Source organism: Cariama cristata, unplaced genomic scaffold, assembly GCF_000690535.1.
Source record: "Cariama cristata isolate BGI_N322 unplaced genomic scaffold, ASM69053v1 scaffold16839, whole genome shotgun sequence".
NCBI lineage: Eukaryota > Metazoa > Chordata > Aves > Cariamiformes > Cariamidae > Cariama > Cariama cristata.
The window spans coordinates 1-14902 of NW_009637581.1; the positions used below are offsets into that span (position 1 = coordinate 1).

The 14902-nt window shown below is 37.0% G+C and overlaps 1 protein-coding gene across 1 annotated transcript in view; it reads left to right on the forward strand.

Moving 5' to 3' along the window:
• Positions 1-344: 344 nt before the first annotated feature.
• Positions 345-14902, forward strand: part of SV2C (synaptic vesicle glycoprotein 2C) — a gene marked incomplete at both ends in the record, with an annotated part of 36775 nt that continues 22217 nt past the window's right edge. The window contains one exon of the mRNA XM_009708399.1: positions 345-539. Coding sequence (XP_009706701.1) covers positions 345-539 — 195 coding nt within the window. The remainder of the gene's footprint in view (positions 540-14902) is intronic.

Genomic DNA, 14902 nt, shown 5'->3' on the forward strand with positions numbered 1-14902 from the left:
GGTGGGGGGAATGACTAATATTTTCAGTTAAAAACAATGTATTTTGACACTTGTCAGTAGACTGCCATGATTTCAGGATTTTTCTAATGGTGAAAGTCAATGCTTTGTACTGGTTTCTATTCCAGCAGCTGGCACATTGAAAATCCCCTTAAAACACTGAATGCAACAAATTCTACATAGAGTTTTCAGGAAAATATTTGACAGAAATTGTGTCTAAACTGGTGAAAGTTTCCTCAAGAGTTCTCCAATACGTGGTGCAATTTGAGAAAAAACACTCTTGCCAGAAAAGCTGCTTGCAGTTTGGGTTTTCAATGACTGCAGCTATGGGCTTGTTCAAACTTTAGCTGTTACTCTTTCACTGAATCCACGATCCTTATCTCCTTTTAGGATCGGTGGAGCTGTGCCGACAGTCTTCTCTTATTTTTCGGAAGTGCTTGCTCGGGAGAAACGAGGCGAACACCTGAGCTGGCTCTGTATGTTTTGGATGATCGGTGGCATCTATGCTTCTGCAATGGCTTGGGCAATAATTCCTCATTATGGTAAGGCTCTCCTTGTGATTTGTAGCTCTTCTAGTATGCAAGTAAAGCTCTTGAAGTATAAAGAGGGGACTTAATGTCTGTTCTCAAAATACTGACACTGCTGTTAAGAAAAAATTGTTTACTTTGTGGAAATAATAAGAATAGGTTGTACCCTAAATAGTAAGCAATATATTAAAAGGTGCAAAAATTAGCGAATACCCATCTTTAGTCAGATTCTTTAAATTACTGAAAACCTCAACAGATGAAAATATAATTGCTGGTATTGTTGAATCTGGAGAAAATAGGTGATGTGGAGACTTGCATCAGATGTGGAGACTTGCATCAGAGAAAATAAATTTTAGATTGCTGGATGTCAAATTTGTGCTTTCTTTCTTTGTTTGATACAGATATAAAATCTCAATTATACATTCTTGAGAAAGAAGAGTAAGAACTACTGTAATGTTCTGAATATAAAGCTGTGCTGAATATTCCATTCTTAGAAAATCTTTTTAATGCTGTAGAAATAGAGAAACTGAACAGGGTGCACTTAAATGCCATAGGGGTGCATAAAGGCAAATAAGACAGAAAGCTTGCAATGGCTGAAGCTACACACACACGCAATATAAGCCACTTTGTGAAAGAGCGCTTTACTGCCCTGACATGGTTAAACATTGTGTGGAGGTACAGATACAATTCTTAGTCTCTTGGGCTTGCCTTTTAGAAGACTTAAGTGCTCATGGGTCTCCAGGGTTGCTGAGACTGCTCAGGGGTTCTTAAAAATCAGCCTCTGCAAGCACTTCTCTCTGGCACTCCTTGAGACAAATGAAGTAGCATTGTGAATTAGCTGGCATCCAAAGCAGCTTTCTTTAGCCAAGCAATGAGGTCTATCTCAGTTGGATTGTGAAAGAGAGGACAACTTCATAAGGTTTGCCCAAAGTGATTGGAACATTTAGCAAGTGGTAATGTCCAGAAATAAATTATAATCAGGCAGACTAATGAAATATCTAGACTGTTGCATTAAAATTAATTTTAGACTCCAGTAAATGCAACCTTAATCTATGTCTTCAACTTTGCCTTTTGGCTTTGAATTGCTGGAATCAAAGAGAGGAATTTTTGCTGACAGGCATTATGTGGATAATTTATTTCTTTTCCAACTAATAAATTGCTCTGGATGCCAAGTACTTTTGCTTTCCTATGGATTTTTATTTCCTTTATCTTTCATTGGAAAATACAAACATTATGACAAACTGATTTACATAGGTTATCTAATTTCATTGAGGATCTTATATATAATTCAATAACCTTTACTGATGTGCTTTTAAAATGTCACATGACAGTATATCTCAATGAGTAATAAAACATTTCCTTATACTAAAGCAGTGACAGTAGAGGGAAAAATTTTCTTCTTTCTTTAGCAGTGGAAGAATATCAGCAACAAAAAAACATACCATACTCAGTATTTTTTGTGTGTGTGTCTCTCTGCAAAAATATTTATGAAATCATTTAAGACAAAAGAATGTAAACACCAATTTTAAAAGACAATATTCTTCAGTGTTGGCCATATAAATCACTCTCCTTGTAGTATATTATGGAAAGTTGTGATAGCCAAAAGGAGGGCTTAAAAGCAAGCTATAAATGACAGAAAAATCCTTTCTTACAGGAAAAGAAGTGGGTTTACACATCATTTTAGCAAAATTGAACAGAGTGTATTTATGGGTTTTGATGAGGTCTTAAAATTGTCTTCACTTTAAAACAGACTTCTTTGTTCCATTGTGAAGTCTAAAACCTCTGTCTCAGTTTCTAGTACAAACATGGAATCAACCCAGCTTGGAACCAGGGGCAAGTTGCTTTGTCACGGGGATGTGCTGAGCTCTCAGGCATTGCCAAGGGCTCCCAGGGCAAACCCTGCTTCAGCACTCAGGGAGCATGGTCACACACTCCCTCATGCAAACACTCCAGGTCAGGGGAATACCGGCGCAGATCTCTACTCCATTTGTATCACGTGCATTCATGAGGAGGCTCTTGTGGTATTTTCTCTTTTACAATTTCTACATGATCAGAGGGCTGGAGCACCTCTCCTGTGAAGACAGGCTGGAGAAGAGAAGGCTTTGGGGAGACCTTAGAGCAGCCTTCCAGTACCTAAAGGGGGCCTATAAGAAAGCTGGGGAGTGACTTTTTACAAGGGCATGTAGTGACAGGGCAAGGGGCAATGCCTTTAAACTGGAAGATGGAAGATTTAGATTAGATATTAGGAATAAATTCTTCCCAGTGAGGGTGATGAGGCATGGGAACAGGTTGCCCAGAGAAGCTCTGGATGCCTCATCCCTGGAAGTGTTCAAGGCCAGGTTGGATGGGGCTTTGAGCAACCTGGTCTAGTGGGAGGTGTCCCTACCTATGGCAGGGGGGTTGGAACTAGATGATCTTTAAGGTCCCTTCCAACCAAACCTATGATTTCTATGATTTTTTTATTCTACAAGATATAGTTTCCATGCAATTATGCAAAAATTAAGCAAAGATATAGATCGTTCTCCAAATCACTTCCAGGTCTTCTCTTTATTCACATTCTCACTGACCAGTAAGCAAAATATAATTATAGACAAAGCAGCCCACCCACTTGTAAGCCTCATTTATGTAGTGCATAGGGATCTCTGAGCTTTTTGCTTCTCACATGAGGAGTAAACAGAGTTGATTTTTCCCAGCTGAACTTAGAAGTTACTCAATGGCAGTGAATGAAGTTGCATCTGTTGAAAAGCAATAAACTGCGATTGAGTATAGTGGAATTATTCTTAAATGAATAGAAAAATACCAGGCCAACAGAGTAGAATAATTTTGTAGATTTTTTTTCCCTTCTTCTTTTACAAATGTATTCCTTTCATTTCTACAGCCTCTTATATAAGTCACTTTAAAAAGTCCTAGATTCACAGCCAGTATACATTATCTAACACAAGGCAGCCAGTGAACCTATACATACAAGTTTACCAGCTGAACATTTAGCTCTATCTGTGTGTGAGAAAACAAAGATTACATTCTCTGTATGTAACAGTTTATCTCTATTTCTGTTCAAGCAGCACAGGAATGTCTGAAACCTAAGTAAGACTCTGAAACACAAAATAAAGAGAAGCTAACAGGTGCCTTGGCATCAGTGTGTTGTTAAGAGAGGAACTGGTGTGATGTAGAGCTGCAGTGATCACATACAGAAAGGCTAAGATCATCTGGAAGAGAAGTGTCTCTGTCTCAGGACTTCTTGATTTCTATAGCTGATGGCTTTTGTTTAGAAATTGAAAACAGATGTAGACTTGTTCAGGGTCTCCAAAAGAGTAGTTCAGGTCAAGGAAAAGCTATTAGAAGAAACATCTGCAGAGAAAAGCTTCTAATTGCTACCAACAAACAAAGTCCCAGATTTGGCTGCTACAAAGAAATTACCTTATCTATTACTTTAATCAGGCTGGATAGAAGGAAAATTATAGTTTTGTAAATAATTTTGCAAGTGCAACTTTAAGTGTAGCATCAAGTTCAAAGACTATCAAATGCATCAAATGTGTATTAGAATATTCTTTAAAGTGTTCATTTTTCAAATCATGAAGAATCTTAAGAGTGAGAAATGACATTTCGTTTTAAAATCCAGATAGCGATATATTACCATTTTGTTACACTAAGTTTATGTGCTAGTCTGAGGATAGGAATCAAAAAGAATTATGCAAGTTGTTCTAGTTATTTTACCCCTTTAATAAAAAAAAAAACAAAGTAAGTAAGTTACAAAATTATCATTTCTACAAAAAAAATATGCTGCCTGCCATACACATGTATTATTTTTAAAATTGGTCTCAGTTTTTATTGTATCATGTCTCCAAACTAAAAAACAGGGGAAACTGGATAAGGATTTCAGTGTATTTAACCTATCAGGTTTTATATTCCTTATAGTTTTATGTTTTGCATATTTCATGTATACAAGCTTTTTCTGGCTTCATAAACTACAGAAAAACATTTTGAAAATCAAAACATTCCCTGTTTTGCTTAGTGACCACAAATACTGAACTCATTGATTTGTAACTCTTATTCCTGAACAAGAAGGGGAATACATGGCTGAAAAGAAATGAGATCACAAGGCAGAGAACAGGATGGTGCAGGTGTCCAGGCTGCTACAGCATAAGCTGCACTTGAAATCTGAAGCTTTCCCCACACTCTAATCCCCCACTTTTGGTATTTACCAGGGAATAGAGGAGACAACCATGTCAATTTAGTGAACAAATCTCCATGGTATGATTAGAGACAGAGACATTATTTCCGTATATATACATCAAATTCAATTTGATTAGGCACTCAATGCAAAAAGCAGATTTAAGTCTTTAGTCTAAACTTTTTATTCAGACCAGTATAATCATGTTGCAGAATAGATCTTCATCTAAACTATTCATTTTTCACTAGTAGAGTCTTTTTTTCTATTTAATTGAGGACCAGCTACTTGTGTTCATGCAAGAGGTATTTAACACCATTCAGCGAACACAAATTTGGAGGAGAAAGAAGTGGAATAAGAAATCTAAGCAAAAAGCATTCAATTTCAGAATTGAAGATTTCTTGCCTAGCTGTGGTGTGTCTCTCTAGATGCAAGTAGGAAAGTACTAACTTGTTCACTATTTAGGCAGATTTTTCCGCTGCATCTGCAAACAACCGTTATTTTGTCCTGTAACTGAAAGAGGACAAATTACAAATGATATTTCTTCTCCAGTCATTAGAATTTTACTATACTAAAGGAAGGCCTTTTTTTCTGAATATGTAATTTTAAAAATTTTTTTTTAAAGATAACTTTTTTACAGTAATACAGAACTTAAAAATGCAGACATAGAAATGTCCAAATGATTGACTCCCGCTTGATTTACAAAACACTGTATTTAGAAGATGGTAACTTCTATTTTTAAAACGTTTAATTATGTCTCCTGCTTGAAATTTTGTATTCCTTTCCTGGTTTGTAAAATACATTTTCTCCTACTTTTCTCTGAACATCTTCACCTTTTACTTTTATCCTGCCAATATCCTTAAAAGAGTTTAAATGGCAGAAACTGGGATTTAGTTTAGATAGGAAAGAAGTGGAGTTTTAAATACAGATATAATATAATACTAACATAAAGTGCCAAATACAGTTACAGAATCTCCATCACTGGAGGGTTTTAAGGGCACATCAAGCTACAACCCCTCCTCAATAGTTTAGGACCACGCTAAATTCGCCAAACCTACTACTGAAGACCCATTGCTCATTCTTAATCCTGCTTTCCTTAAGTAGGTAAGTCTTTTCATAGGCACAGAAGTCCATAAACAGCTTCTATTTCTAACCGAGTGTAGCTGTGATTAGAGTGGACCAATCTGTTTTTCTTTTGAGTAAGTGACTTGCAAAGTGGCCTGAAAAATTTCTTAGTTTGTAGCAGAAGATTGTTGAGGTGAAGCAGATCAATTTGCCTGAAGAAATTAACTTTACTAGCAATCAAAAAGGTCTTTTTATCACCTTTTCAGTAGGTGGCTCAAGAGTAGTTTCTGCAGTATTTTATGTTGTTGTGTTTGCTTTGTTCTTGTGTTGTCCAGTTGGAGATAAAAAAAGTAAACATATCTTCAAAACTGCAATAAAATCCCCTTCTGTATGAAACCATCGTGAACTATACTGTAGTAAAATAGGCAAGGAGGTAAGCAGAGCTGCTTGCAGTGGCTATGCAGATGAGGAGATGGAGAGCTACTGGCTCACTGTGCAACTCAGAGCATGTACAGCACCAGAAAAACTTCTAGCTCCCTTATTCTAACTATTTTGTTGGGCTAAAGGTTTTCTCAGTGGCACATGGCAGCAGCAGTATTGTGATAAAAAATCCTATGCCACTGCCATGTATCATCCCTGTAGTTACAGTGCATTGCAAGTACTTGATTAGCAATAAAAGCAGAAGGATCTTAGGAGCCATCCATCTTCCAGCACTTGTGATGAGCAGAACTGGATCCTTCTGAGTGGTGGGAGCTGCAAGTGTGGAAGTACAGAGATTTCAGTCTAGACCGCTGGTCTTCTCCCATTACAAGGAGAAAAGAGTTCATTACATTAGCAAAGTGGAGTCAAAATTTGCAGTCTTTTGTGGTGATGATTGTTCCAAGATGAATGCTGTGAAACAGTCATTCCCCAGTACATAAATGTTACATGGTATATGTTTTAGGCAATATAAGCAAAAAGTGGAGCTTTTTCTGTTTGTCAGCATTTATTTTTGTAGAAATTAAAAGGATAATGAATCACTTTGTTACTAAGATGAAGGACTAGAAGCCAGATTTTTTTCTAGGAGCTTGTATAGCCTGCTTTTTTTTTCAACAGTAGCCCATGAGCTTGGGTATCTCAAGGACTAGGTCAGGATTGTACCTGGATGAGTATAGAAAATTCTTGACTACTTTGAAAAATTAGAGTCCTAACCTCATCATTACTTGTCTGTAAAAAAACCCACTACTGATTGCTTTGTTGAGATCGCACAAGTTAATACCTGTGAAATGTCTTCAGACACAATTTACCTGCTCAAATCTATAAGCTTCAAAGTGTTAAAGTTGGTGGTGATGTTGTAAATAAGTGGCTGTTACTTTTACAAATATTGCTGCATTTCAAATATATCTTGTAGTGCTTCTAAATTCTGAAATGTGTGTTAGAGGTGGGTCTAAGCGTCAGAGGAACAGTTTGATTTCACTGATGGCTATTTCATCTGCTGATCCCAGCATTTCCTCAGCAGCAAGGTGCCCAGCAGCTTATAAATGCATTATAAATCATGGTTTCATGTTAGGGAAAGGATCACCAAGTTCCGTCTTCTATCTTTCCTTTGCTGTAGTCCCCAGAGGGGAATTTGACTATCTCTGATGCAGTGCACCCATCCAATCAAAAGACCAGGATGCGTTTACATGATTTATGATAAAAAGAGCCACAGTTGACTGATTTCGTATTGCTGCATCACTGCGGTGACTGTGCCCAAAACAACCAGGGAAAGAAATCATACTCAGTAGTCATATCTACAGAGGTGATTTACTGCAGTTCCTTGTAGGTCAACACCTGATTAATGTGAGTTGGAAACAGGAAAAACAGTTATGTGACAGCTGTTTGGTTTCCTTGTTTGAAGTTGGAACATGCTGAAATAGGGTGCCATCAATGATTTAGACATGGCAAGAGGTGCACCAGTGATATCTTCTTTAATCTTGCAGAAGGCAAATAAGAGAAAAGCATGATCAGCTGTGAAGGGAAAAGGAATAAACTGCTTACTGATGATAAGACAGAAAGTAATGAGCTGAAATTTCTGTCAAAGGGAGGTGGTATAGATAATGAAAGAGACTTTCTAATGCTGTGTTAGTTAAGCATCTGGAAAAAATTACTATGGAAATAGTGAAGTCTCAGTCACTGTAAGTCTTTAAGAATGTATTTTGAGGATATTTTAGGGGCCATCATTGATTCTGATTTGGAGCAAGCGAATGCACTGGAAGCCCCATCAAGATCCCATCCACCCCTGTTCTCAGGGAACTATTAAACAGATACTGTTGCTCCAAGGGGTGTTGGGGCAGGCCAGAAAAGAGCAAATGAAGCAAACAAAGGCAAAAGGAGGACAGAACTTCAGAAATCAGTATTAAAAAAAAAAAAGGAAAAAAAAAAAAAAAGGAGCAGTATTGGACATTCCCAGCAGATGTAGGAAAATACCTGTATATCAAACTATTCTAGCTGGTAGCTCCAAAAGGAAGACAGACGATTTCTCTGCTGAATAACCATGCACTGGTAGAAAGAGAAATTAAAATGTTGATCCTTCTCTAATCTGGAAAATTCTGGACTCTCAATTTAAAAAAACATTATTTTTCTTATTTTTATCTAACCTTTCCCTAATAGTCTGCCTTTTCATGGTGGTTCAGAAAAAATCCAAGCCATGGCAGCATCTGTTTTTGAAAAAGCTGAGCCCAAGGCTCCATTTTCTATTACACATTAGCTTCTGTTCTCTGCAGAAGATCTCTGAATTTTATTAGTCATCCAGAACAAAAAGAGATGCCGAAGAAGATGGCCTGGGGAAGAGCTGCATGTGTCTTTTCTCAGTTGTAAAAAGCCCAAGAATGCACTAATAAATCTGCAGAATTTTGAATATTCTTTTTTTATCTTGGAGGAAACATTTGATCCAAATTTTAAAACCAAAAGCAGATCTTCAATTTTGTCTTCCCCATGCAATTGCCTTTCTGATACATCTTCTGTCTTCAGAATCCATGAATCTATAGATACCTTCGCCAGTGAAAAATACTGTTTGAGATTTAAAAGAGGAAGTTGGACCTGAATCTGCATTTGCCATGAGACTGTGTCATGCTGAACAAATGGAATAGATCAGACATAAGGGCATCTACTACATAATGCAACATCTGTTAATTTGTTTTGCATCCCACTAAAAGGCACAATGATCCACAATGTACTGTGCTTCCCCCCATAGTGCACTTCCATTAATCTGTTTTTCTTTAGGCTGAAGCTATATCTTTAACTTTTAATTCCCAGTTAATTGAAGTGGGTACGAGGCAGTTCTAATGTTAACTTGACTTACCAACTCCTACTCGTGAATTGTTCTTCATTTGAAACAATCCTATGAAATTAGACTATACAGAATGAGTATACTTTAAAAAAATCGTCATCATTAAGAACAAGAAGAATGACAGAACACAGTAGAATTTAGAACAGCTGCTTATGCAAATCCAGCTCGGAAAGCAAAACAGATCACTTTGTTTGCCAATTTGCTATTTTCTGTGCCCTAATGCAGGGTTTGATGTGGTCATTTAGATATCTGTATTTGCAAGTGTTAGAAGCTTAAGTAGCTCTTAGACCATCTACTTAATGAGCACTAAAAATGCTGATGAGCACTAAAAATGCTCGTTAGTGAGCTTCAAATATAACCTTGTCCTGGGCTCTTTAGGTTGACTGTGAAACAGAAAAATTTGGTTTTTGAGAAGTTCAGTAAAAAAAATAGTGAATTGTTTTGTGAGCAGAGAATTTATAAGGCCCCATTTCCTAGGGGTTTCTGCCAATGTCCCTGTGATCCTGGCTAATCCTTTTCTCCCCTCTCTTCCCCTATATCCTTTACAAGACACCCTGGCAGTACTTTCCCTTACAAGGCACCAAGGCAGTACTTTAAGTTCCTCCTTGCTTTTTCCAGATCCCTTTCTGCTACAGTCTCTACAGTTACCCTTTCTTGTCCCAAGTACTGTGTGATAAGAAACGCTTAGCATCCCACAGCCCCACCATACTCGCTGCTGTGTTACAGCCCTGCTCCTGTCTAGCTGCTGTCAGGGAGGAGGCAACATGTTTTAGCTTGGGTCAGGCTGGTGCCAGAGCCGAAGGATGACGTGGCCATAGTGTGGTCCCAGCCCCGGGCTGACTGCAGCATCCCTGAGGCACCAAAAACTTCTACTATCTTTTCCTCTGTCCTCTGATGGAGTCTTTCCCCTCTGCCTGGGGTGCATTTCGCCACACTTTGGGAAATATGTTTATCTTTGAGACTATTTCTTCCTGTCAGATTTGATTGAAGTAGGTCAATGGCTTTAAATGATGCTGGTGGAGGAACTGACGGACAGGTGAACACACTGTTGTCATAAACATCACTGTCTAATGCCATAAACATAATTTTCCACAAAAACCATAGTAATACTCAATCATTCTTATGGCAATAAAACAATGGCAACTCCTCCGCCTTAGTTTTAATGAAAATGCAGTTTCACACAATGAATTGGCCTTGAGTATAAATTAAGAAAAATTACATCCAAGTTAATAAAGCTGCCTTAGAAGTCTGGCCAGTGGCCACCAGAAATGTCTGCAGTGTCAGGCTTAACCCTTACTTTTCACTTCCAGAAACAAATAAGATGTTAATCTGGTAAGATTACTACTTTGCTCTAATTTTTAAAGTTAAAAAGACAAAAAAACTTTTGGTTTTGTGATTGGTCTATAACAGATGAAAAATTCAGGTGATTTGTACAGATGGGCAAAAGAAGATATCACTGGTCTTACTGTATGATTATTCAGATACATAAATATATTAATTTTATCTGGAATACAGTACAACAGTGCAAATTTGACAACCGTACTTCCATATTGTTTGTCTGGCTTATAAAACTGTCTGCTCTGAAGGAGTTAGTGATTGTCCTTTTAGCAAGGGTTTCTTTTCACTTCAAAAATATATTCTGTCTATGGATTGGATATATCACTGGAATATCATTTCCTAATTTGCAATGCAGTTTCCTTTAAAACTTAATCGATTGTAGAATGACATTGGATTTTTTTTTCCAGGAAGTTTGTTTATACTTTTCCTCAAAGAAAAATATTAAATGTTACTTTTGAAAATCATGCCTACTTCAGTGAAAGTAATTCCTTCAATTATATTCAATTACCCGTGTGTATCTGAGTATCTGAATAGAGCACCTGGCTATATTCTTTCTGCTTATATTTATAGGGGAGAAAGTTGTACAAATGTTCAGAAAAAAACCTGATCTATGTCTCCTACAGTGTTTGTGTGCTTAATATTCCCAACAAGGCTGTATTTTTACACTTTCCAAAGATGCCAGCAGAAAACAGCATAAAGTGAGCAAAGAGAAACAGCAAGATTTTGTAGTGAGTGGTCTGGGCTGAGGTTTCAGTTCTCGGTCTCCTCAGCTAGCTGAGGTGAGGGGATGCTGCTCTCTACCACTCTCTCTGTTTTTCTCTTGCTGTTTCAGTCTGTATGACCTTGTTTCCTTTCTAGTACAGGGGCTATTTCTTTTGGGGCATTGAAAGTTTGGCCCCTCTCCTAGTTGCTTCCTAAAGGTAGCATAGCCATATAATAAAAAAGTGAGGAATCACAGCTAAAGAGATCAAGGTAAGGCTTTTAGATTGTTCTGTTTTCTCACAGGAACCTTACGTATTTCATTCTGATATAAGCATCTGATTCCTTTATGATACCTGGATATTCTAAACTGTGTAAGGAAGTCATGAAGCTTTGTAAAAGGAAAAATATAATATAATGGTCTGTTTACTTAATATATTGTATTTTCCTGTTCCCTCTGATAATTACATTTCAAACACTGCGACTGTCTCTCCATAGGCAAAATCCACCTCCCCCCTCTGCCACCTCTTAGGTAGCTATGATAGATTATAACTGAGGATCATTAGTATTTGATTTGTGAGTGTAAATAATATTTGTGTTGGAAGTGCTTGAGCAAAGTTTGAATTAAAAAATTCTGACCCATGGTTCACAGTATGTACAGAAAAGCTCTGCATATTCAATTAACCAGGTTTGTTTAATTGACTACTGTTAGATTAGAAGATAATTCCTAGAATGCACATCTGGTCTAATTATAATATCACATAAACTGCCTGTTTAGTGTATCTGTCTCTCTCTTAGTGATAGGATATTGCTCCTTTTTGTTTAAAACAAAAAAAAAAATTAGGTAAATTAAATAACAAAAAAGGAAATGAGACTTAAATCACAGCACTGAAATGCTGATTGAAAAAGGTTTTTATTGCAACTACTTTCAAACAAATAAAATATAATAAATTTAAATTTTGAAATAGTTTCTTGAATTGCATAAATGTTCTGTTTTTACACTGCAGCAGTGCACTAAATGTAAAATGCGTGTCACTGGTAAAAGACACATCTTCTCTGTATTCTTCAGAAAATGTTCCAGCATTTCAGTGGTTGTTCCATTTGTAAGTTAGGCTAGATATGAAGGCTCCATTTTCTTTTCATAAACTGCAGTGTTTTATTATGCCTTTTTCTGATTGTCTTTTTTGATTAATTGCTTCTCTTTTCTTCTTCACTGTGAGCTCATCATTTAGATATCCTTAGTCTCGATGCACATAAATCACTGGAAGTCCTAGACCACTCCAGGAACACACATTTTCAATTAGCTTCCACATTTAACAGCTGTTGTTAGTAGTGTCTGCAACAACTTGTCACTCAAAATATAACACAGTTTGTGAGCTCAGAGCTGTAGGTAAGCCATGGAGGGCACTTTGCAAAAATATGTAGGTATCATTGATTCTGTGTTTTGCATATTGGTAGAACAATATAATAAAATTTTGTTGCAGACAGATGTTTTCTTTCAGACTTGATTCACAATGACTACTGCACAGGGCATTTGGTAATTTTACATTGTCTGCTTTTAAAGGCGGACTTTGTCCTCTGTTGAGAATTTACTCTTACTGTACTCTTTAGCATTGTCCAAACAGATGTTTCAAACTTTGTACACAAACCATTTTTCAATTCCTAATTAGGTGTAGTAAAATAAAGTAGTGGAAACCGTTAAGTACAAGTAGGACATTGGCAGTAGAAATCCTAACAAGAAATCAAGAGTAAGGTCATAGAAACAAAATTTGAAACACTTTTTAGTGACATTTGATTGCACAGTCTCAATGTTGACACTGACTATGATATTTTTAAGGTCTGAGAGCAGCATCTTTTAACATATGGTCTCCCCATCTTTTTTGCACATTAGTTGCAACTGCTTGATCTGTCATCTCTGGAAAGCATGACATGGCCTTTTGTTTTTAGACTGGAGAGCCTGTTAAGTTATAATGATGTCAGAGTTGTGGCCAGCAGGTTTTAACACTTTGTATTGCAGACCATGAAGTACCTTCATTGAACAGCTGCAGAGAGCCAAGTCCAAGCAAGGACTTTGCAGAACTGAATGGGTACATAAATCTCTGGGGCCATTGACTCAGTCAGCCCAGTCAGTCAGATCAATTATGTGCCACAATCTTTGTAATGAGATTTTTGATGCTATCAGCTAAATATTAACCCTTGGTGGACTGTTCTGGGTTGTTTGGGTTTTTTTATATGAGAGTAATTAGAACATCGTTTTTCCAGTTCTTCAGTCTCCATTCTGCTTTGGACTATAATGTAAACTAAGTGTAATTAGTTAATAGATCTTGCTTGTATTGGCTGTTAAGCTAGGAAATTTCTTAGACCATTCTTTGATTCAGTTTTCTTTCCAGATGCTGCTGGCTACTGCTGTGGTTTTCTGTAGGAGAGATTTCGTAAAATCCTTCAAGGCTATATGGCCATAAAAATACTTAAGACAAATAAATCTTTGATCCATATGCCTTAGTTACCCATGTAGGACTCTACACATCCATTTGAAAAATGTCTAGTGGTCATTAAATTGAGGAAGATCACAAACCACTGACCTATTGCATCCCAGCTGTGCTTTCAATTTTTTCTTACTCTGTAGTATTAGAAGAGCATTGCAAATGTATTTATAAAAGAATCTTACATCCAAGAAGTTACAGCAAGCATTACTTTCCACAAGACTGAGGAGGGTGACATAGGAGTCCTAATATCTCCTCTTACAAGTAGATGTAGATCTGTATCAGATCTTTAACTGAAAGGAGAAAATTTTCCAAATCCAATTTAGATGCAGAAATGTGACAAAAGCAGCAATTTATAGGGAAATCAAATGTTTGAGATTTTGATTACGAATCACAGCTCTCTTAAAGTTTTGCATCTGAAATCTAGACAAAAATTTTCCTGTGTCCATCTACATTAACTTCTGGTAGTCTCGGGCTGTTTTCTCAGAATAAGGTTCATGAGTGCACATAAGGTAAGTGCAGAACATACTAGCCTGGAATGTGCATATTTACTTAATAATTTCAATTGCAACATGGTATTTGACATTTTAAATATCAGAAATACACAATTAACATAAATTTTAAGGGAGTTTTTAAACTGATTTGTATTTTATAAAGTATGAGGTAGAGAGCAAGAAAGCTATTTTGAGGCTGCAGAAGTAGAATTATTTAAGATCTAAGCAGAAAATTACAGGTTTGTCCTGGAAAGCTTTCAAAATTTATGCTCATTATCCAGAGACTCTAATGAGTGAGGATATACCCACTTCCCAAGAAGGATAACTATATCTGCATTCAGAATGAAGCCACACAGAAGTTATTCAGGCTTTTTTCCTCACAATAGGTGTTTGAACTTTGGCAAAATTACTCAGGACAGAAACAAAACTCTCAATGGTGGCCAAGGTCAAGACATTGCAGTTCTGTGTCGAATTGCTTGTAGGTTTGGTAGGTTTCCAGTCCTATAGGATAGTTGCATTGCATTTGTATTCAGAATTGCTAAGGTGCAAAAGTGGATCCTTCATGGTGGTGACCAGATGGAGATATTTACGTCAGCACGATATCTTAGCAAAGTGCATTTCTATTATTTCCCCCTAGTTTGAGAATGGAAAATTCTAAGTGGCCAAAGTTAAACAAACAGAAGTAGAGGACTGCAGGGTTGTGTCCACTCCTCAGGAGTGACATGCTTTGTTTCTGTCCTGTAAGTGGAATGTTTTACTCTTAGCCCTTATTTTTATGCAGTATCAAACTGATGGGTGCAACAAATAGTTTAAATCAGGGG